A 26004-nucleotide genomic window follows, 5' to 3' on the forward strand; every position below is an offset into this window, starting at 1 on the left:
ACACATCCATAGCTAATAGCTAACACATCCATTGCTAATAGCTAACGCATCCATAGCTTATAGCTAACACATCCATAGCTAATAGCTAACACATCCATAGCTATCACATCCATAGCTGATAGCTAACACATCCATAGCTGATAGCTAACACATCCATAGCTAATAGCTACCACATCCATAGCTAATAGCTACCACATCCATAGCTAATAGCTACCACATCCATAGCTGATAGCTACCACATCCATAGCTGATAGCTACCACATCCATAGCTGATAGCTACCACATCCATAGCTGATAGCTAACACATCCATTGCTGATAGCTAACACATCCATAGCTGGAAAAAAAAGATCATGGCTGATGAATTTCAGGGACGTGGTTCGTCGAAATAGAGCAAGGCAGACCATGCTCATTTATTTTTTTGAAGTACTTTTATTTTGTCTGTTTGCCGATAGCCATTCAAAGATATTGATCAGTGGTTGCATTTCTCAAGGTATAAAGTCTACCAAAGTCGTCAGGAAAGCCTGTTCAATATTGCTTTTTCTAAAGACCCAGTCACCCAGTCATGTTTACCAGCACATGTTGTACCCGTAAACGAAGACATTCAAATACATTGTGATACATCAGGTATAAGGATCTGCAGTGTTTCTAAGGCATCTTCAGTTTAACAATGATTTCAGTGAATGCTCTGGACTGATATTTTTGATGAGTACACACTGTACACATGGGCTATATTCAATAAAGCAATAGCAACGTAAATTATGTCAAAGTATTGTGGAAATTGCTGATTGTATTCAGGTTTTTACACTATGAGAATATAAACTATGAATTGCATAGGTTACTGCGTGGTAAGGAATGGATGGAGTTTTCACACTTGCATTTCAGCAATTGAAAGTGCAAAGGAAATGAGCGCATCATTCCTGTACGTACAGTATGTTACACATATGTTGTCAAGCTCCAAGGAAACCAAATAAAGAATTTAATACAACAATTAAGTACAAAGGTTTCTATACAAAACATGCATACTGAAACTTATCCCTGTTTTGGAGCATTTTAGCAGTAGTGTCACGACATGTATAGATTCTGGTGGTTGTTGAAGTAGGTCGTTGTCTTGACAACCAGGTCCAAATACTACTTTCTCTTCTTGAAGCTGGTGCCATTGGTGGAGACAGAGTGGCCATTTGGGCGACTGGACTTGATGGATTCTTCTGGCCGTCTTTTTCTGTAGGTCTGGGATAAAATCGGTCAACTTTCGTCCATTGAAAAACCAACATAAACATTCAGACATGCCTTTAAATGAATCCCTAGCATAACGAAGAACATTGTCGTATTTGTGGACTTTTCCAATAATTTGAGAAAGACACATTTGTTTTACCGTGTCCTATTATACAGAGCACAGTTTGAATCCAGTGTTCATGGGAAGGTTACCCCAAGGCGCTACTGTACCTGGACGTAGAAGTTGACAAAAAGGATGACGAGGGTGGCCATGTAGGAGAACTGGAAGAGCAGGCATCCAACGGGGAAACCACAAGGGACGACGATTGCAGACAGGGTGTGTGTGATGGTCAGTATAAACTGGATCTGAGATAGACGGAGAGCAAAATGGGGGATCCTCTCCGTCAGGGGTCTTATAACTCCTCTAACATGCGTGGCTTTTATCGTCCCATGTCTATGCTTAATGTAGGCCATTGCTCTTAGACTAGAAGAGTAGTTCCCTTCACTGTTCAAGTGAGATCATACAGGCTTGATTGAATATAAGCGCTTGTTTCATGAAAGGAATTTGCAACCAGTGTACTCACCAACTGAGCCTGAGTCAGGTAGCGCTTCCACCAGAGGTATTTCTGCATGGAGGGTATTGTGGACAGGCCATAGTAGGAGTACATACACACATGGATGAAACTGTTAAGAGTCGGCCCAAAGAAACCTTGGAAAAAAGATTTGGGAAAAATGTATTATTGATTGACATACTTGACAAACCTTTCACATTGAAATTCAGCAGTTTGGTCTGTCACCAAGGCAACACAACTACAGTGAGAAAAATAATGAAACATATTTTGCAAATTGCTTGTTTGGGCTAGTTTTATTTATTTATTTTTTATTATAGGACAGGACATGCTCACTCGAGTTTGCTCCTGGTTTTGGGCTTCTTCCTGGTGTAGTTATATATGGCCTGCTGGGATGGGATGACAATGCTGCCGGCCTCATGGGGGGGGCGGATCCCTTTATTTATTACATTTTTATTTTTTATATATTTTTATTTTTTTAGCCCCTTTTTCTCCCCAATTTCGTGGTTTCCAATTGTTAGTCTCATCGCTACAACTCCTGTACGGACTCGGGAGAGACGAAGGTCGAGAGCCATGCATCCTCCGAAACAGAACCCAACCAAGCCGCACTGCTTCTTAACACAGCCCGCATCCAACCCGGAAACCAGCTGCACCAATGTGTCGGAGGAAACACCGTACACCTAGCGTGATGAGACAAGGATGTCCCTACCGGCCAAACCCTCCCTAACCCGGACGACGCTAGGCCAATAGTGCGTCGCCCCATGGACCTCCCGTTTGTGGCCGGCTGTGACAGCCTGGGCTCGAACCCAGAGTCTCTGGTGGCAATTTGCAACCAGCCTTAGACCACTGTGCCACCCGGGAGGCCCCATTACATTTTTATTTAACCTTAATTTAACTAGGCAAGTCGGTTAAGAACAAATTCTTATTTACAATGACGGGCTACCCTGGCCAAACCCTAACGACGCTGGGCCAATTGTGCACTGCCTTATGAGACTCCCAATCACGGCCGGATGTGATACAGCCTGGAATCAAATCAGGGCCTGTAGTGACACCCCTAGCACTGAGATGCAGTGCCTTAGCCCTGCTTGAAGAATGTTGGCATAATCAGCAAAATAACAACTACCCCCATTGGGCTTCAACATTGAAGAATAGGTGTTAGAACATTTCCACAGGAAGAACATCAACCTCAGCTCTCATCTCAATCTGACCCTAACGTCAACCTATATCAAAGATGGTGGATAAATGAAGATGTCCCACTCATGCCGTTTGCCATTGATATTTTTTTTTCCCGGTCTACTTAAGCAGGTGGCTCTCCCATAGGCACCAATGCATTAGCAGCTGGGTCTGATCCATAGAGAATGATAGAGACCTCTAGTGGCTAAAAGGTCGTTTTAGCTGGAGTCCAACCTGGTCATAAGGAGGGATCAGCCAATCGTGAAAAAGAAAATGGACTCCTTTAAAATATAGGTAGCCTCAATGGCGTTGCCCATACTGTCACATAAGCTATAATGGCACAGATACAAAGATGAGTCTTCTATATATCTTTATGGTCTGGTCTGCTTAGTTCATTGACTGTATAGAAAAAAGGAGCGAGTGAGATGTCTTGCTTCCCTCTTTCGTCTCTGCCTATACCACGCCCAAAGCCCCCTACTGATTCGCTCTTACATCAATCGAGTCCCTTTGATTCTAACAGTGATGTAGGTGGAAGTGGATGTGACCTACTCTGTCCACAGGGGATCCAGTTCAGAACACACCACCAGATGTTGAACATGGAGGCGTGGTGATAAACGTGCAGGAAGGTGATCTGGCTGTTCTTCTTCCGCAGCACAAAGAAGATGGTGTCCAGGAACTCAATCACCTTGGAGAAGTAGTACCACCACAGCACCTTGGCTACCTGGTGAGTTTATAGAAGAGCATGTAGCGGACAGTGCAGTAATATGGCGAGTATGGAATCAACTTCCCTTTCATGATCGTGTCTGTAACTATGACCCTCAACAAAAAAATAAAAAATAAAATGTGACCAAGATGTAATTTCAATATTTTTGTGTGGCAGTGGATACTCATTATTATTCTTTAATTTACAGCTAATGTAACTGTAATTAAGTTATGTAATTCATTGTAATTTATTTAAATCTAATACATTGTAATTAACTCTTTGTGTTAATTAATTACACAATTGTATTCTTGCATATGTTGCTTTACGTTATCACATTCAGATATATATATTTTTCAAACTAGGGGGGGTGCAGAAGATGGGGGGTGGGATGCCGTTTGTGGACACTAGCTGACAGAAATATATTATACAACCCATTCCCTTTGAAGTTGTAGGAGGTAACAGCATGTGATGGTACTCACAGATCTACTACCACTCTTTTGCCAGGGAAAGCTGGACCTCTAGCCTTTCCTCACACTGTGGAACCAGCCTGATCTCGCCAGCTGACATAAATCATTCTCCATACTGAACAATGTAATCCGTGTATCAGAGATCAGGCTGGTTGTCCGAGGCTACACAGCAAGGGCTTCAGCATATTTGACTTGAGTCACCAATAACTGATTTATACAAGCTCCATATACTGTATGTACTGTATTTGTATTTATCTTATTTATTTAACCTTTATTTAACTAGGCAAGTCATTTAACGAGAGCCCCCAATATGAACAAACATAGCAATGATAGCATCTGTTGAGACACTTGATAGTTGAGTGCAGGAGACATTGCATTTCTTAACTAGATGGTTGTAACGTTTTCTAATAAGTAGTAAGGGAACAACAGTCAACACGACATGACTCCTTTCTTCAAGATGTTAAGAGTAGGTTTGTGTTATTCATTAGATAGACTTCTGCATTTCTATGTCAGTGGTTTTCAGAGGCCAGTCATGGAGTAGACAGCAGAGCCCAACATAAGTGTTACTGAGGAAGGATAGAGGGTGGGAAGGAGTCAGCACACACACACACACACACACACACACACACACACACACACACACACACACACACACGGTGTTACTCACCCTGAGGTCCGCCTCCCCTGCCTCGTGGAGTCCCTGACACTGCAGACGGTAGCCTGCCGACAAGGTTGCCGAGACGAGCTGCAACCAAAACGCCACGGTCAACGTCACTGTATAACTCTCACCACCCCCCACCACACACACAGTCATGCACCATTTCCCTGTAACACACACACACCCCACCAAGCTCCACACACATACCCCTCCCCACACACACACACATCTGTATCCCTGTCAGGACTGACTGAGCTGAGGCAGTAGCCCGACCCTGCCTGCCTTTCTCTGCCGTGTCAGTCTAACCCAGTGAGTAGTTGTAATGGTATTTGGTCACCCCTGTATAAACTTCCACAAAGAGGGATATATGACTGCTCTCCGCATCCTAACTGTGCTCAAGTGCTCTTTAAATAGATCTCACTGCTTGGAGGTCATTATTCTCAGACGACAGCATACTTCCTCCCTCTCTCCCTCTCTCTACGTTTTAGTGAATGTATCTAGTGCACAAGTGTAGGATTCATACATAGACCAAGCTCTATTGAAAAACACTTTCAACGAAGATTCACAATTGAGCATAATTTTCAGTCGAGGACTAGGCTCCAGCTGTGAAACCATCCCTATATGCCTTCAGGCCAACTCCACTTACATGTTAGTCATTTAGCAGACACTGTTATTCAGAGTGACTTACAGGAACAATTAGGGTTAAACGCTTTGCTCAAGGGCACATAGACATTTTTTTTTCACCTAGTCAGCCTAAGGGACATGAACCAGCAACTTTTTGGTAACTGACCTAACACCCATAACCGCTAGACTACTTAGATTATTGGACTAAATGCGCAAACAATAAATGATTGCCTATCCTGCTGCTCCAGTTTCAACTGTTCTGCCTTATTATTATTCGACCATGCTGGTCATTTATGAACATTTGAACATCTTGGCCATGTTCTGTTATAATCTCCACCCGGCACAGCCAGAAGAGGACTGGCCACCCCACATAGCCTGGTTCCTCTCTAGGTTTCTTCCTAGGTTTTGGCCTTTCTAGGGAGTTTTTCCTAGCCACCGTGCTTCTACACCTGCATTGCTTGCTGTTTGGGGTTTTAGGCTGGGTTTCTGTACAGCACTTTGAGATATCAGCTGATGTACGAAGGGCTATATAAATACATTTGATTTGATTTGATTTGATATCCAATATAGAGTGTATATTTGGTCCGATTGCACTTCCCAAGGCTTCCACTAGATGTCAACAGTCTTTAGAACTTTGTTTCAGGCTTTTACTGTAAAGGGGGAGTGAATAAGAGCTGTTTGAATCAGGGGTTTGGCAGAAAGCCATTAGTTTAGTCACGCGCGGCCGTGAGTACGAGCTCCATTCCTTTTAATTTCTAAAGACAAAGGAATTGTTCGGTTGAAACATTATTGAAGATTCATGATAAAAACATCCTAAAGATTGATTCTATACATCGTTTGACATGTTTCTACGAACTGTAATAGAACTTTTTTGACTTTTCGTCTGGACCTTGTGGATTTTGGATTACTGGACTAAACGCGCAAACAAAAAGGAGGTATTTGGACATAAATGATGGACTTTATCGAACATTTATTGTGGAACTGAGATTCCTGGGAGTGCATTCTGATGAAGAACAAAAGGTAAGTGAATATTTATAATGCTATTTCTGACTTCTGTTGACTCCACAACATGGCTTGTTTTCGTGGCTGAGCGCTGTACTCAGATTATTGCATGGTGTACTTTTGCCGTAAAGCTTTTTTGAAATCTGACACAGCGGTTGCATTAAGGAGAAGTATATCTTTAATTATATGCATAAAATAATCTTTCAAATAAAATTTCTGTAAAATAAAATCACCAGATGTTTTGGAAGCAAAACATTACTGAACGTAACGCCCCAATGTAAACTGAGATTTTTTGATATAAATATGAACTTTTTCGAACAAAACATACATGTATTGTGTAACATGAAGTCCTATGAGTGCCATCTGATGAAGATCATAAAAGGTTAGTGATTAATTTTATCTCTATTTCTGCTTTTTGTGTCTCCTCTCTTTGGCTGGAAAAATGGCTGTGTTTTTCTGTAACTAGGTGCAGACCTAACATAATCGTTTGGTGTGCTTTCGTCGTAAAGCCTTTTTGAAATCGGACACTGTGGTGGGATTAACAACACGTTTATCTTTAAAATGGTGTATAATACTTGTATGTTTGAGGAATTTTAATTATGAGATTTCTGTTGTTTGAATTTGGCGCCCTGCACTTTCACTGGCTGTTGTCAAATCAAATTAGCCGTAAGAAGTTAAGTCGGCAGGGTAGCCTAGTGGTTAGAGCGTTGGACTCTAGTTCAAACCCCCGAGCTGACAAGGTACAAATCTGTCGTTCTGCCCCTGAACAGGCAGTTAACCCACTGTTCCTAGGCTGTCGTTGTAATTAAGAATTTGTTCTTAACTGACTTGCCTGGTTAAATAAAGGTAAAAAAATACAAATGAAAGGTGGTGCACACCAACAGTGTAAGACAGAGGATGTGTTAGAAACACATAATGCAGTAGTGACTCCTCTTCAGTCCATCCCATAGAAAGGATCCCGGGGCCAGGAACGTTTTATTTAACTAGGCAAGTCAGTTAAGAACAAATTCTTATTTACAATGACAGCCTACGCCGGCCAAACCTGGATGACGCTGGGCCAATTGTGCGCCGCCCTATGGGACTCAGTTGTGATACAGCCTGGAATCGAACCACTAGTGACACTTCTAGCACTGAGATGCAGTGTCTTAGACCTCAGTGCCACTTTGGAACTAACAACACAACCTACAAACTACACCTCAATCTGTATTTCACACATTGCCTATCATATAGACATTAGACATAGCTTACACTGTAGAGATCTTCATGATTCACATTCCTACTAATAATCATAACAGTATCATCTTTCTAGCTATATAAATAGTCAATCTGTGTTGTGCGAGAGTGGTAGCCTGCCTAGGAGGGTTTCCAGTGAGGTTAATCTGTCTGTATGGTCCTTCACCCTCTCACCTAGCCTGGAATCTAAGCTGATCTGGCATCTGGACCACAGCACAACATGTCATATGAGTCAGCAGACGGGCCCATGCCCAGAGGTCACAGTGGGAGAAGGAGACAGAGAGAAGAGCAGAGGAGGAGAGTGAGAGAGAAAGGAAGAGGAGAAGAGGAGAGGAAGACAGCGAAAGGGGGAAGAGAGGGAAAAAAGGAAGACAGAGAGAGGAGGTGAGAAAGAGAGGAGGAGAGGGAAGAGAAATAAATAGGTAAATGGAGAGAGAGAGAGACAGAAGCGAGAGAGAGACAGAGGCGAGAGAGAGACAGAAGCGAGACAGAGGTGAGAGAGGGAGAGAGACAGAGGTGAGGGAGGCGGAGAGAGAGCGGGAGACAGAGAGAGAGCAGGAGACAGAGAGAAGGGGAGGGAGACAGAGAGAGAGACAGAGAGAGAGACAGAGAGAGAGACAGAGAGGGAGACAGAGAGGGAGACAGAGAGAGCGAGAGGGAAACAGAGAGAGACAGACAGACAGACAGACAGACAGACAGACAGACAGACAGACAGACAGACAGACAGACAGACAGACAGACAGACAGACAGACAGACAGACAGACAGACAGACAGACAGACAGACAGACAGGGAGACAGAGAGACAGACAGAGAGACAGACAGGGAGACAGAGAGACAGAGAGAGAGAGAGAGAGAGAGGGAGACAGAGAGAGAGACAGACAGAGAGAGAAAGACATACAGAGAGAGAGAGACAGACAGAGAGAGAGAGAAACAGAGAGGCAGACAGAGAGGGAGACAGAGAGAGAGAGAGAGAGAGAGAGAGAGAGAGAGAGAGAGAGAGAGAGAGAGAGAGAGAGAGAGGGAGGGAGAGAGAGACAGAGGCAGAGAGAGGGAGACAGAGAGAGGGAGACAGAGAGACGGAGACAGAGACAGGGAGGGAGAGACAAAGAGACTGAGATGGAGAGACGGAGACAGAGCGAGGGTCAGAGAGAGGGAGACAGAGACAAAGCGGGAGACGGAGAGAGCGAGAGACAGAGAGAATGAGACAGAGACGGAGAGAGGGAGAGAGCGAGAGACAGAGAGAGGGAGAAAGAGAGGGAGAGACGGAGTGATATGATATGATATGATATTCATGTGTGTTATTTCATAATTTTGATGTCTTCACTATTATTCTACAATGTAGAAAATAGTCCAAATAAAGAAAAACCCTTGAATGAGTAGGTGTCTACAAAACGTTTGACTGGTACTGTATATTATATATAAATATAAATAAATAAATAAAAAAAAAAAAATAAATAAATAAATAAATATATATATATATATATATATATATATATATATATATATACACAGTTGAAGTCAGAAGAGTACATACACACAAGTAATTTTTCCAACAATTGTTTACAGACTTATAACTTATAACTTATAATTTCCAAGTGAAATAATCTGTCTGTAAACAATTGTTGTAAAAATTGTGTCATGCACAAAGTAGATGTCCTAACCGCCAAAACAATTGTTTGTGGACAAGAAATTTGTGGAGTGGTTGAAAAACTAGTTTTAATGACTCCAACCTAAGTGTATGTAAACTTCTGACTTCAACTGTAGATACATACAGACACACACTCACAAACACCTGGGAGGGATGAAAGATCATCACTTTGAGGAATCATATCTTTTTTCACATGAATATTTTATCGAAGCGTCAGCATCACTTTTGATCCGCTGTGTAAAACTAGGATGTTACCAATACAGATGTGTAAAACTAGGATGTTACTAATTCAGATATATAAAACTAGGATGTTACCAATACAGATGTGTAAAACTAGGATGTTACTAATTCAGATATATAAAACTAGGATGTTACCAATACAGATGTGTAAAACTAGGATGTTACTAATTCAGATATATAAAACTAGGATGTTACCAATACAGATGTGTAAAACTAGGATGTTACTAATTCAGATATATAAAACTAGGATGTTACTAATACAGATATATATAACTAGTATGTTACCAATACAGATATATAAAACTAGGATGTTACCAATACAGATATATAAAACTAGGATGTTACTAATACAGACATATAAAACTAGGATGTTACCAATACAGATATATATAACTAGGATGTTACCAATACAGATATATAAAACTAGGATGTTACCAATACAGATATATAAAACTAGGATGTTACCAATACAGATATATAAAACTAGGATGTTACTAATACAGATATATAAAACTAGGATGTTACCAATACAGATATATAAAACTAGGATGTTACCAATACAGATATATAAAACTAGGATGTTACCAATACAGATATATAAAACTAGGATGTTACCAATACAGATATATAAAACTAGGATGTTACTAATACAGATGTGTAAAACTAGGATGTTACTAATACAGATATATAAAACTAGGATGTTACCAATACAGATATATAAAACTAGGATGTTACTAATACAGATATATAAAACTAGGATGTTACCAATACAGATATATAAAACTAGGATGTTACTAATACAGATATATAAAACTAGGATGTTACCAATACAGATATATAAAACTAGGATGTTACTAATACACCCACACCTCTATTTAAGACTCTACTACTAGCTGAGTTAATGGCCCCTACCAGCGCTCTATTTCCATATGACCCATGTGCATATGTATTAGGTCAGTTAGACACTGACACAGGAGTAGGGGAATGGGACGTTACAGGGAAGTAAATAATGCAAAGAGTGGACACCTCAGGGTAAAACTTCAGGATGGACTTTAAAGAAGATATGAAAATAATAAACCACTTAGGGATAAATATGCTACAAGAAGAAGAAAATCTCCTCAGCTTATTGGACGCCAAATAATTATAAGTAAGGGGAGTCATAAATCAAATCAAATCAAATCAAATGTATTTATATAGCCCTTCGTACATCAGCTGATATCTGTGCTGTACAGAAACCCAGCCTAAAACCCCAAACAGCAAGCAATGCAGGTGTAGAACCATTTTTTGTTCCAGACCAAATAGAGAGAGTCAGAACACACATAAAATAATTGGAGGAGTACATAAGCCAGAGAAGCAATGCAAAATAGCCAGACACAAAAGAGGCCTTAACCAAGTTGAATACTGCAGGCAAAAAAGCTGAATCTGACAAAAAGTCAGATAGGCAGGAAGGAAGTCAGTTTTCTCGGTTTCACAATCAGCGACGGAATAACGGCAAGTGAATGATACCTAGAAAAAGTGCAGAGAATGGAGAAGCCACAAACAGTGAATGAGATGCAGAAATGCCTAGGTAAACTAGGGTATATTAGAAACCATATACCCGGCTATAGCAGGGTAGCTAAGAATTGCTATAAATGCATTACTAGACGAAATGACAAACTAGAGCTGTCACATAAGCAATATGGGAAAGAGCCCATCATTTGAACAGATAAAATGACTGAATCATGGATAAAGTAAAGAAAAAAGAAAAAAAGATGGCAGCTGTAGACCGGACTAATGAGCCAAGAAACCCCGATCTGCCCCTATGGACATTTGTAAAATTAGAAGGGGAGGACATAGATAGGGACGGGTTCATATGGGTGGCCAATGAAGGATCGGAGAGAACAATCAAGTGCTACAGTAAGCAGTTGAAAGGACCCACAGTGAAATACTCAAGTCCCGGAGCTAAAATGGCCCTGCTAGAACTATACTGGAACAAAATAGTGTCCCTTGCCCAAGGACAGGCCATAATCATAAAAGACACAGAACTAAACGAACTATGGGCCACTAACCATACGAAGAAAATGGTAGGTATTACGACCACCACTTGGGATAAGTGGAGGAACGTACATGCCACCAAAGGAGTTGTGTTCATCAGTGACCAAGGATGGGACACTGAACACACAGGACCAGGACCTACAACAGTCAAGGTGAAACCAAAGGAGGATAAACCTAGGAACATAGTAGTGTACACGGATGGAAGTGAGAAAACAGGAGTAACTGTAACTGACAGTTAGACTTACAGGTTGTGTCGTTGTCTTTTGTTTGAATTGTTTACGTATCCGCTGTGCGGGGAAATGATAATACAAGCGGAACTACGTAGCTAATACTGTTGTAACGGGGATCCTTATTGTAGCAACACACTTTTGGAGGGAAGGCAATCCTGCGCTGCGTTAACTAAGTTTTCATGTCATCGGGTGTAGTTCATAAAGGTTGAAGAGTGTATGTTAGGATAAAGTGTGAATTCATGCCAGGAATAATAAGTGTGAAGTTTGATTTCCTCCCTTCTGTAATCAGCAGCCAATGAGGTATTTTTTCCTTTATTCATGTGTTTAATCTGAACCCGTAATAACGCCGGTTAAACTGTTATGTATGTAAGCACTTCAGAGTTATACCAAGCTAATAAGTCACTCGTAAGATAAGGTTGTAAGAGTGTGCTTAACTGTATTTTTCATTTACTTTATAGTTCTCACGGAAGGTGATAATTCTGACTAAAACTACAGAATAAAGCCGCCAGTTAAAATCAAGGAACGGTTGTGCTCGTGGTTACTGAAGGGAGCTACAGTAACCAAGTGGGTTTTTATTGTAAAAAACAAAGCCACTGGCGAAACACTCATAAAGAAGAAACAAGAAATAGCAGGCACTGCCCAGAAAGCAGAAGTCATGGCCATAATGGAAGCTCTGCTACACTGTGCTGGTTCAAATCTAAAAAGGTTGGAGTTGGTCACAGACAGTCGCTACAGTGCCCAGGCCATGACTTCTGATAAAAAGATATGGCAGAACAATGTGTACAGAAGTGCTAAAAACAAAACAATTCAGCACGAAGGAGAGTGGAGAAAGATCCATGAGTTAATGGATAGAATGGATGTTGTTGTCAGTCACCAAAAAGACTACACAGGAGATGGGGGTGGAAAGGAAGCTGACTTCAATCAACAAGGCAACAGGGAAGTAGATGAGCTAGTCCAGATGGGCAGAATAGTTCTCTACAAAACTGAAGCAGACAAACTTAAGGCGTTACACATAGATTGGGGACACCCAGGTCCCAAAATCTTTATGAAGCGTCTTAGACAGGACCAGATTGAATTTGACCCAGTAGAGGCCAAACTGGTGTGCCAGCAGTGCATTACCTGTCAAGAGCAAAAGCCTAGTAATATAGGAAGAGTGTCTGATCAACACATCAAAACATGCACGCCCTGGAGTCAAATAGCATTAGACACTATGGGTCCCATGAAAAGTGCTACGGTACTGGGACATAGGTATGCTATAGTAGCGGTGTGCATGGCAACAGGCTACACAATGGTACACACAGCGAAAACATGCAATGCTCTGCCTGTGTTGACAATGCTTAACCTTTTGACTTTGACCCTAGGGCGGTTTCAATCGATCAGGACTGACAATGGACGTCAGTATAAAAACAAAAAGGTAGAAGAGTGGTGCTCCCAGGGGGAAATACGGAACATCTTCTCACCTCCCTACACACCACAAGCAAACGGGTGTGCAGAGAGGACCATTGGCAAGCTAAAAACAACTTTGGGGTTGTGGAGAGCTGACAAAGATTGGGGACCAAAACTAGTGCAGGCATGCATAGAGTTAAACAGCACCCCAACCAGTTCAGGGCCTAGCCCTAGGGAACTGATGGGACTACCAGGGATAAACAGTACGGTGGATGTTCCTAATCCCCAGTCTACCCCTCTACCTTGTGTTTTACAGGTAGGAGACTGGATCAGGATTAGGAAAAATCCAGCGGCAGATAAAAGTGACCTGGTAGTACCTAAGAAATAAGGTAAAAGACGTATTATTGAGAAAATAATAAGCGCTAAATACGGTAAAAACAGTTTGCGGGAAAAAAGTAGACACACAACTTAAGAAAGTATGTCCTCCATAAATGTACCTGACTGGAAATACCTCCTAGAGTGCAGAGCGGGCCTACAAGTTAGGAGAAGCCCGAGTGGCATATGGATAGGCCGGCACTTCCGACATGAGGAAGTAGCCAGGCAAGGACTAAAGGGAGGTAGTACAGGTAGAGTGGTCTGGGAACCTAGTGTTCTGACAGGACCACCAGGCTCAGGCATGAGGACGTGCGTACCTTGTGACGTATGTAATGAGCCTACTGGAGAAATGCAGTATGAAGGGCCTGCTGAGCAAAGCCTAAGGAAAATTGAGGTATGCTCAGATGGGGCCTCAGGAGAAAATAGGTGCAGATATGGTAGGACACAAGTATGTGGTAGATGCAACTGCAACACTATGACACACTGTGCACTAGACATACGAACAGTGAATGGCCCCTGGAACCCCAGAGGGTGCCAGTGTGCATGGGACAGATGGGGAGGTATCTCAGACAAAGATTGTCTGGAGTGCCGAAGGCAGAGGGTTATAGAAGTTAAATTAACCAAAGGAGCCCTTTTGACCCCAGTGAGGATAGAAGCGCCTCTCTGGCCCACTCCAACAGCAACCCTGGGAATAGAACCAGGCCAACTGACCCAGAGATTCCAATTTAACTCCAGTTATGAGTATCTGAGAGCTAGGGACCTTGGAGAGGGACTTAGTGATGGATATGGGATAGACAGAGTCAACAAACAGACCTGGATGGAAACAGGACAAGGTGAATGGATCCTAGTAGACCCTAGTGTAGCCTGGGATGGAGTGCTTCTGGAGTCCACAGGTTGACGATTACCCCCAGATAGACGATTACCCCCTAGACAACAACCACGAGTCTAACAAACACCCTGGATTCATGAGAAGGTGCTGGTGGGAAGGTCAATGCAGGCCAGTCAGAGAGTTACACTGGGGCAGAGCAATGGAAAAGCAGCACATTTTCAGCTTTGTCACCCCTCTGAGTGGAGGAAAGGATGTTCCTCCCCATGATGGAGATGGCAGGAGGAGGTACAGACTTGGGCTAGGGTGGCAGCTGTACATAGCTCAGGACCCGGTGTTCAAGACAGAAGGAGTCTACTCTTGCCACAAGTACATATATACAGACAGTGCTGCTGGAGAGGGAAAAGAAAAACAAAAGGCAGCACTCAAAAGAGAACACAGCCCCCTCAAGAGATCATTCCTGGCCAGGATGAAATTGGTATTTGGATCAGACCCTGGAGAGGGCCCATCCAAACCCAGAAACCCAATAGTTAAAAAATAAGAATAAACTAAAGGATGCTCTCCCTCTTATAATTCACAGGAAATATGAAGTTGGGGGAGTACAGAACCAAGGATTAGGATTTTATTTGGGTTTAAAATACGATCAAGAAGATCTAGAAATAGGAAAAGTAGTATACCTAGAGCAACAAGAATGCGAAAGGGAATCATTCACAAAAAGATGGGGCATACCTGTACAACGTGACACTGCAAATGATACCAAATGCCCAGGATTCCCCACAGTAAAGCTAAAAAGAAAAACTAACCACACTGGGTGGAACAATAGTCTAGAAGAAAATAGCACCCAAACAATACTATGGAAAGACGTTGAGGGTACCATGCTATCAGGCTGGATAGTTAACCTAACCGCCGGACCAGTATTAGGGTACCATGCTATCAGGCTGGATAGTTAACCTAACCTGCCGGACCAGTATTAGTACATGCTATCAGGCTGGATAGTTAACCTAACCTGCCGGACCAGTATTAGTAAATGCTATCAGGCTGGATAGTTAACCTAACCTGCCGGACCAGTATTAGTAAATGCTATCAGGCTGGATAGTTAACCTAACCTGACGGACCAGTATTAGTAAATGCTATCAGGCTGGGTAGTTAACCTAACCTGCCGGACCAGTATTAGTAAATGCTATCAGGCTGGATAGTTAACCTAACCGCCGGACCAGTATTAGTAAATGCTATCAGGCTGGATAGTTAACCTAACCTGCCGGACCAGTATTAGTAAATGCTATCAGGCTGGATACCACAGTAAGCAGCAACCACACTCCTTTAACTACCGCCATAACAAGCAACCCAGTAAACGGAACTGCAGCTCCCCAACCTTCTAGAGTAGGCAGCGAAACTCAAAGATATCCTCTATAATTTTTTATTTTGCACGCCCAATTTTTCAGTTTTTGATTTGTTAAAAAAGTTTGAAATATCCAGTAAATGTCGTTCCACTTCATGATTGTGTCCCAAACATTAAAAATAGTCTGGGGAGTTGATTCTTCACAAAAAAAGAACACAGTTTTATATCTTTATGTTTGAAGCCTGAAATGTGGCAAAAGGTCGCAAAGTTCAAACAAAGTCCACTAATGGGGGGCACAAATATCTGTTCATAAATGTTTCAAGGCACTGTGGTGTCAGGAAGAACCGCCCTGTACTGTTATAAGAGTAAGGGCACTGTCATAAACGGATGCCCATATATGAACTGTTGTTAATGTGTGGTAAATCAGCTGTGTGTCCTCCAAGTTTGTAGAGGGGAGGACACTCACGTGACCTCGAGTGATGGATAAAAAGGTATATATAGAGAAACTGCCGATACTTCGGCGCTGACTTTTTGAATTCTGAATTCATAAGACAACCATTTGACTTTAAAAGGCATTGGTGCCTAAAACTCAAATTACAAAGATTCTAACTTGCTGGATCTGAGAAGGGACTCTGGGTTATACCGTTTAACTATTGAACAGCTGTTCTGTCGCCTACTGACCAGGTCTGTGTATACTGATTGCAATTATATCCAGAGAAACTCTCAGTAACTTAACCTCTCAATTGAGCTCAGTACCTCGGCCTCGTTGCGCGCCACAGACGCTGCGGTAGTTCAACGGGACTGAGAGTCACTCTAGTCCTTTAGTTGATCCCCTGCTTATACCTATGGTTATCTGAATCGACCCTGTCGCCTACTGACCAGTTGCGTGTATACTGATGCAATTAAATCCAGAGAAAGTCTCAGTAACTTAACCGTGTAGAGAGGCAAAAGACCTCTCTACACGGACAACGTATCGATAAAGAAAGAGAGGCAGGGCTACGCGAGCGGTCCTGGTTATACCGAGATAACCTGAAGTATCTATAGTGCCCTGTCCAATCCAGGGAGCGGAACGCTAACCACCTCTAGCACCCCGCTGCCGGCCAAGAGGCGGGGCTGAAGGTTTCGTATCGCGACAATGTTACCAATACAGATATATAAAACTAGGAAGTTACCAATACAGATATATAAAACTAGGATGTTACCAATACAGATGTATAGAACTAGGATGTTACTAGTACAGATATATAAAACTAGGATGTTACCAATACAGATGTATAAAACTAGGATGTTACCAATACAGATATATAAAACTAGGATGTTACCAATACAGATGTATAGAACTAGGATGTTACTAGTACAGATATATAAAACTAGGATGTTACCAATACAGATGTATAAAACTAGGATGTTACCAATACAGATATATAAAACTAGGATGTTACCAATACAGATGTATAAACTAGGATGTTACCAATACAGATATATAAAACTAGGATGTTACCAATACAGATATATAAAACTAGGATATTACTCATACAGATATATAAAACTAGGATGTTACCAATACAGATATATAAAACTAGGATGATACCAATACAGATATATAAACTAGGATGTTACCAATACAGATATATAAACTAGGATGTTACTAATACAGATATATAAAACTAGGATGTTACCAATACAGATGAATAAAACTAGGATGTTACCAATACAGATATATACAACTAGGATGTTACCAATACAGATATATAAAACTAGGATGTTACTAATACAGATATATAAAACTAGGATGTTACCAATACAGATGTATAAAACTAGGATGTTTCCAATACAGATGTATAAAACTAGGATGTTACTAAGACAGATGTATAAAACTAGGATGTTACCAATACAGATGTATAAAACTAGGATGTTACCAATACAGATGTATAAAACTAGGATGTTACTAAGAAAGATGTATAAAACTAGGATGTTACTAATACAGATGTATAAAACTAGGATGTTACCAATACAGATGTATAAAACTAGGATGTTTCCAATACAGATGTATAAAACTAGGATGTTACTAATACAGATGTATAAAACTAGGATGTTACTAATACAGATGTATAAAACTTGGATGTTACTAAGACAGATGCCTTTGGACTTGTCTGACAGAGTAATGCTCTTTATACCTACTGTACTGTCACTAACAGACACTCTTTACACCTACTGTACCTAGTGTACTGTCACTAACGCACTCCATTTACAGATGCCCTTTCCCAGGGTTATGTTCATTGTGGGAAAACGTTTCAAAATGTTTTGCAACAGAAAATGAAAATATACTATTCTTATTGGAGAAGTCAAGGTTGTCTCTCCCTGTCAGTCTGTTTCTTCCGTTTGATGCCTAATGAACACGAGCCAGGGTATAAAGGCACTCATATCCCCGACTCAGACATCTCTCTGACCTCTGAGGTTTGTCTTAGAACAACTTACCTCAACCAGCATGTACAGGGAGAGCATGGTCACAGAGAAGTTGTACACTTGTAAGACCCCCTTGAGTGAGTATGCTGGCCTGTTCCTCATGTATTTTGATCCCAGGTATACTGTGAGGAGGTAAAGGATGGTGAGGGAGAGGGTGGGGAGATATGAGTCCAACAGGAGCCATCCTCGTACCCTGGAGTCTAAGTGGAGGGGAGAGAACACAGTGAACAATCAGTGTTGGGATCATCATGCCATTCCATTATTCAAGCCATTACTGTTCAACCTGTCATAAGCAATAAGATCTAACATTGCACTCTGCTTGACCTGATATGAAAAAATATATAGTATGTTGTTCATGATTTTCATACGATTACAAATCCTTGTCGTAGCCTATATGGTTTATGTACTAAATACAAATCAAATTGTATTCGTCATGTCCACAGTTCACAGCAGGTATAAACGGTGCAATGAAATGCTTACTTGCAATCTCTCTCAACAGTATAGTACAATATCAATAATCAATAACATCAATAATCAATAATATCCATCATTGATAATACCAAAAGATAACTGTTGACAAATTATAATGGAGTAGAAGGCTATGACAGTGCTTGACAGGAAGGAATCCCAACGTTTATTCTCTAAAACTCCATATAAAAGTAATTCCCTAAGACATGACTTTCTATCACGACCTCAAGGCAACAATTCTATCATAACTTACCTTGGACCAGGTATGTGTGTATAGGTGTTCACATAGTAGGCTTATATAAAAAATGTGTACTCCATAACTGGCTATTTACTACTCTATCACAGAAGTATTACATAGGTTATTACACCTTAATAACACAGGTATATCCCTAAGTACTGTAAAATGTGTTAAAAGTTCATTAACAAGGGGATATGGCAAAGCTGTGGGAATTTGTAGTATTCAGATGGGTCAGTCTGATTACACACACCGACGTGTACCTAGACCGCTACCCTCCTGCGTGAGGTGAGCTTTGAAGGACTTGATGCTACTCTGTCGTCTGAGCAGACATATTTGTAGTTTTGACAACCACATTTGTAGTTTTAACAACCATTGCAGTCTTCAATTGGAAAATACATACCTCTGTCTTCAAACAGGAAGTAAAAAAGCGCGTTTAACCGCTCGTCCAAACTTTGTAAATGGTTCTGAAAGTAAAAAACAAAAGAGAAGAGAAGTCACTTGCAATAAATGTGTCTGTGTGTCACTGTATGTCCATTTGTAATGGCATTTATCAAAATAATGTACATCACATTATAGAGCCTTTTAATCACATTATAGAGCTCATTTATCACATTATATACCCCATTTATCACATTATATACCCCATTTATCACATTATAGAGCTCATTAATCACATTATAAAGCCCATTTATCACATTATAGAGCTCATTAATCACATTATAGAGCTCATTAATCACATTATAGAGCTCATTTATCACATTATAGAGCCTTTTAATCATATTATAGAGCCCATTTAACAAAATAATGTACATGACATTATAGAGCCCATTTATCACATTATAGAGCCCATTTATCACATTATAGAGCCCATTATCACATTATAGAGCCCATTTATCACATTATAGAGCCCATTTATCACATTATAGAGCTCATTTATCACATTATAGAGCTAATGTATCACATTATAGAGCCCATTTAACAAAATAATGTACATGACATTATAGAGCCCATTTATCACATTATAGAGCCATTTATCACATTATAGAGTCCATTTATCACATTATAGAGCTAATTTATCACATTATAGAGCCCATTTATCACATTATAGAGCCCATTTAACAAAATAATGTACATCACATTATAGAGCCCATTTATCACATTATAGAGCCCATTTATCACATTATAGAGCCCATTTATCACATTATAGAGCTAATGTATCACATTATAGAGCCTTTTAATCACATTATAGAGCCCATTTAACAAAATAATGTACATGACATTATAGAGCCCATTTATCACATTATAGAGCCCATTTATCACATTATAGAGCCCATTTATCACATTATAGAGCCCATTTATCACATTATAGAGCCCATTTATCACATTATAGAGCCCATGTATCACATTATAGAGCCACTTTTCATGTAAACAGTTGGATTTTAGATGCAGTGAATTACAAATAAAACAAGGTCCACAAATGCATAAAAGCACTTAAGAAATCCGATGTATTATTAAGCAATTGCCAAAATTTGGGTGGCAGGTAGCCTTGCGGTTAAGCGTGTTAAGAGCATTGGGCCAGTAACCAAAAGGTCGCTGGTTTGAATCCCAGAGCAGTGGGGTAATAATTTGTTGATGTGTCCTTGAGCATGGCACTTAACCCTAATTGCACCTGTAAGTCACTCTGGATAATAGTGTCTGCTAAATGTAAAATTGACTATTTCTTACAAACATTATTGTCTCTGGCTAAATGCCTTTGCTGCAAGGTGGTAAGCAAGGTGTTGGAAGTGGCTTATGTTCATATTGTATATGTTGGTCAGCCAACACAATATTTGTCGAGTCACAGTAACCGGTATCCTATACATAATGTCAGGGAGTGGTGTGTTGCTCTTTGCTCTCTATCTCTATCTCTATCTCTCTGTCTTTCTCTTTCTCTCTATCTCTCTTTCTCTCTCTTTCTCTCTTTCTCTCTCTCTCTCGTTCTCTCTCCATCTGTCTCTCTCTCACTGGGACACTGGAGAAAAGGTCACTAGGGGAAATGCCTCTCCTCTATTTGTCCCCCATTTCCAAGAGCTTTACTGTTTATTGATCCAGGCCACTGCGTTCTGCAGTAACAAATGTCAGAAGGGCGACCTGGGGGGAACAAGCGGTAGGGGCCATATTGACATTTCAGTCTACCTCCACCTTCTTTAGGAGATGGGCCGACACAGACCAAAGCTGATACGCTATGGGGTGTTGGGTTTCTGACGCAGAGGAGACAAACACAATTTGTGACCTGTCCTCAGCTCTTTGGTGCCACCATACTGGCATCTCCTGTCCTGTACATGTCCAGGGGCACTTAGTGTCCCTTATCTCATTAAACTGAGCTGAGAGTTTAAACTATCCCTTAGGTCTATGGGCCAACAGAGAGACATACAGGACTGGCTACTTAGTTAGAGAGCCAGCAATGACAGCCAGAGCACATGCAAATCTTGGAAATATTGTTTTTATTTACTATGGATAACCATATTTCATATTGTTGATAAGCTATATCACAGTTCCGCAAGCACTTTTGAGCATTATGGGGAGGAAAAAAATAATCTGTTTTATTCAAATACAGATGTAGGATTTTAATTTGATCACCCTGTTGCGGGGAATGTCAAACTTGTAGTGTTGGAGGTTAAAAAGGCTTCTGTAGTTTGTAATTTGCTCTTTGAAATTACACACTTGATTTGCCCCAATGAAAAATGTTCATGAATTATAATCCACATAGTAATTCACATTTCCTGCTGCTGCAGGATTATTTTCCTGCTGTATCAAACTGGCTCAAATTAAGATCCTACATCTGTAATATATCAATGAGAAATGTAATCTCAGCACCCAGAACCAAATCAGCTGAGTAGTCTCGAAAGACTGTAAGAAAAGTAACTTTCATACATTTTGGTACCCATGCATGTCATACTATGTTGCCCTCAAAGAACTAGCTTGTTGTGTAGTAGGTGTAGTTATAAAACCTATCCTCTGTTGTTTTCCAATCATTTACTTCGTCACCTGGCTGTCTTTAGTCTACTCTTTGTCTTTCTTTTACCTGGCTTCAAACAGATACTCAGTTATAACTACTAGCTTTTGGTTCAGATTGTCAGTATCCCTCCCTACACTAAGTACAGTATCCCTCCCTACACTAAGTACAGTATTTCTCCCTACACTAAGTACAGTATCCCTCCCTACACTAAGTACAGTATCCCTCCCTACACTAAGTACAGTATCCCTCCCTACACTAGGTACAGTATTCCTCCCTACACTAAGTACCATATCCCTCCCTACACTAAGTACAGTATCCCTCCCTACACTAAGTACAGTATCCCTCCCTACACTAAGTACAGTATTCCTCCCTACACTAAGTACCATATCCCTCCCTACACTAAGTACAGTATCCCTCCCTACACTAAGTACAGTATCCCTCCCTACACTAAGTACAGTATCCCTCCCTACACTAAGTACAGTATCCCTCCCTACACTAAGTACAGTATTTCTCCCTACACTAAGTACAGTATCCCTCCCTACACTAAGTACAGTATCCCTCCCTACACTAAGTACAGTATCCCTCCCTACACTAAGTACAGTATCCCTCCCTACACACTAAGTACCCCTCCCTACACTAAGTATCCCTCCCTACACTAAGTACAGTATCCCTCCCTACACTAAGTACAGTATCCCTCCCTACACTAAGTACAGTATCCCTCCCTACACTAAGTACAGTATCCCTCCCTACACTAAGTACAGTATCCCTCCCTACACTAAGTACAGTATCCCTCCCTACACTAAGTACAGTATTCCTCCCTACACTAAGTACCATATCCCTCCCTACACTAAGTAAAGTATTACTCTAAGATTTTCCCTATTGGCATTGACAAGGTTATCGTTAGGCCCATTTGTTAGTTCATATTTACAATCAAGAAATGAAATGGGGAAGGGTATTGGTAAAAACCTGGATTTGTGGTCAAGCCAGAAGGGCCAGTTTAGGATTAACTGGGATTGGAGGAAAAGGAATACTTTTTGTGTGGGATTTATGTGCATCTTAATAGCCCAGAGCAGCTTTGTAATTCCTGATTTCCCAGCTCCTGGCTGACAGCATCTTTCAAGCAACTCTGACTCTTGTTAACAATCAAAGTACAATAAATCATTCAGATGGATTTGGAAGTATTGTTGTGTTTGAACAGGGTTTGTTAACAGGTTACATTTCTCCAGCCCCATCCCTCAGCTTTTTACTGAAACAGTAGTGGGGAGCTTGTTTTGTTATTGTTTCAACTGCAGATTTCCTCTTTAAAGAACAGAATTGGTTCTTGCTGACACAAGCACTCTACTAAAAGGGACCAACAAGCCAGACATTGCAAGGTATTGACGAAGTAAAAAAAGAGTTGAATACTGTAGGTATTAAATGGTGCTGAGCGATTAGTGCTTTTTGAGGTCGGTTCGGTTTCGGTTCAATTATTTAAAAAAGAATGACAGTTTCGATTTCAGTTTCGATTATACATTTTTTAAATAAATGCACTATGCATTATCTGAGTTGAATGCTGTAACAACACAGAATAAAACAATTAATAAAAGTCCCATGAGGGTAGTGACTGCCCATTACTGCTTATCACTTATTAGACATAATTTATTACTTTATTTAATAAAATATTTCAGTTGTTGTGTATATTCATCATCTCATCTCTATACAACTGCTGCCTATGCTGTCTGACAAAATCACTATTTTAGTAGTTCTTCATAGTAAATAAGGCATACTTTTATGACTGCTGAATACCAACTATCAGTCACTTAGATCATGTATTTTCAGGTAGAGATACCTTGCGATGCAACTGCTCTCTATCCCTCTTGATGGCTCATTCTTGTTTCTTTTATGTAGCAGGCTAAAAGAAACACAGACCACATAAGTAGGCACACAATGGATTATGATCATTGTAGTTAATTACCACGTTTTCTGCAATAAACTATGTAGAATATTAGCCTGTTAGAAACTACAACTCCCTACAACATCGCAAAGTTCTTGCTTGATCTAGAGAAACTGTGCAAAGAGTGCACAGAAAAAAGAAAGACATGAGATTCAAATAATTTAACCTACATTGGTCAATTAGATGTTTAAAAACGAAAAATAACCGGGTTAATAGCGCAGCACTAGGTTTTATCATAGTGTGCACACTGCACATAGTAATACATGTATTATTAAAATGCATATGATCTATGCACCATGCAATAACATGTTACAATATAGGATAATATATATTTCTATGTTTAGCCTTCTGCAGTGAACAAAATCAATTCCGTAACAATTCAATAACTATTGAGTTTGCAATTTGCACTTTCCCATCGCCTGACCATCATCAGTTGCACACTCCTTGCTGTTACTTAACTTTCCCAAGTATAAAAACACTGATAGTGCCTCTAATTCAAGTCTGACACAAGACTTCCAATAATTCAATTAAAATTCAGACAATCACACGAATCAGAGCTATTTCCCCAAGAGGTAGTCTATCTCCCTTCGATCGTGTTGTCACCTGTGTCAAACATCAGTTGACGCCCATACAAAATGCCGACAGTATAGCCGATATGGGTAGTGTGCTTACCATCTCTTTTTGCTGGATGTAGAAAGCCCTGTAATTTGTACCGCGAAGGTCAAATAGCGTTGAGATTGTGAGGCACGGTACCCTGGAGAGAGAGAGGTGGGCTCGAGGAGACAGAATGTGCGCTGTCCAGGGTATCTCAGAAACTGCTTTTAGCTCGCTCTGGCATGCATCCACAAACCCCACGAATTATGGTATGTCATATATGCCGGTCTGTGCTCTGTGATGCCACCACAGACGTGCAGGGCAGAGGGGCGGTAGGGGGATGCTAAAATGATCGACAGGGACTGCGGCCAATCATGGCGCACGCCAGCGTGGGCGCGCTTCTAGCAGCGGTGGTGAGGCAATCGAACCATACCATGGACGCTGCAGGGGTTGAACATGACTGGATGGATGGGATGGGTGGGCCGGCATTGTCTGTTTAGATGATGATGCTACTAAATCGGGTAATCACGCGTGAGACTGAGAGAACCACTGGATGACATGAACATAGGCTGCGGGGAGGGAAAGGCAACATTATTGACCCGATCAAGGCAGGACGCTATACAGGGTAAACCTACAGCGCTCATTATCTGCAATGGGATATGGATGTATCTCCCTTCTAACGCAACTATTCCATTCACACACACACACACACACACACACACACACACACACACACACACACACACACACACACACACACACACACACACACACACACACACACACACACACACACACAGAGAGAGAGAGAGAGAGAGAGAGAGAGAGAGAGACACACACACACACACACAGAGAGAGAGAGAGAGACACACACAGAGAGAGAGAGAGACGCACACACAGAGAGAGAGAGAGAGAGAGAGAGAGAGAGAGACACACACACACATAAATGAACTGAAACTGGTCTCTAAAGACCTAGGCTGTATGCAAACCCTTTGCCTTCTCTTTTTGTTTAAACCAGCAATTTCCTATGTGACCATTACAACACCTTGCACTCTTCAAGAGGACACCTGCCAACTTGCTCTGTCAACACCATTGCATAGTTAAATGACTTCATATGGGCTTCATTTGAATAGGCAAACTTCCACCTGTCACATACAAAATGTCCATTAACCAATGCATCCAGCTTCAAGCTGTGGTTGTTGATTTGACAACACTTTGCATAATGCCAAGTGTTACCATAAACACATTCTCAATGGTGTCAGTCAGCACAGTTCCAGCTCCACAAGTCAATTACAATGCTGTATAATATATTAGCCTAATATGATTGCTATTATTATATCATGTTAATGGTTTATGATTTATTTATCAAATAAAATATTTAACATGATGGAAAGTGTGTGAGAAAACATTTACTATATTATTAGTTGTATTTTTTTATTCATAAAGTATGTGTGGGCCTACCACTAGGTCTACGTAAATGCTGCAGTGCATGCTGGGCTGAATTGTGTGTGATCTGATGATAATGCTCGGAGGTAATCTACACTGAGTGTACAAAACATTCTCTTTTCATGACATAGACTGACCAG

The 26004-nt window shown here is 40.9% G+C and overlaps 1 protein-coding gene across 1 annotated transcript; it reads right to left on the reverse strand.

The window, feature by feature from the left end:
* Window positions 1–410: 410 nt before the first annotated feature.
* elovl2 (ELOVL fatty acid elongase 2) lies at window positions 411–24727 on the reverse strand. The gene is made up of 8 exons (XM_024374239.2): window positions 24497–24727; window positions 19294–19357; window positions 18200–18387; window positions 4793–4870; window positions 3505–3676; window positions 1798–1922; window positions 1445–1579; window positions 411–1228 (listed from the first exon to the last, which is right to left on the reverse strand). The coding sequence occupies exons 1-8, from the start codon at window positions 24497–24499 to the stop codon at window positions 1130–1132; spliced, it is 864 nt and encodes a 287-aa protein (XP_024230007.1). The 5' UTR covers window positions 24500–24727; the 3' UTR covers window positions 411–1129.
* Between the last annotated feature and the right edge of the window lie 1277 nt (window positions 24728–26004).

This window comes from Oncorhynchus tshawytscha, linkage group LG16 (assembly GCF_018296145.1).
Source record: "Oncorhynchus tshawytscha isolate Ot180627B linkage group LG16, Otsh_v2.0, whole genome shotgun sequence".
Classification (NCBI taxonomy): domain Eukaryota; kingdom Metazoa; phylum Chordata; class Actinopteri; order Salmoniformes; family Salmonidae; genus Oncorhynchus; species Oncorhynchus tshawytscha.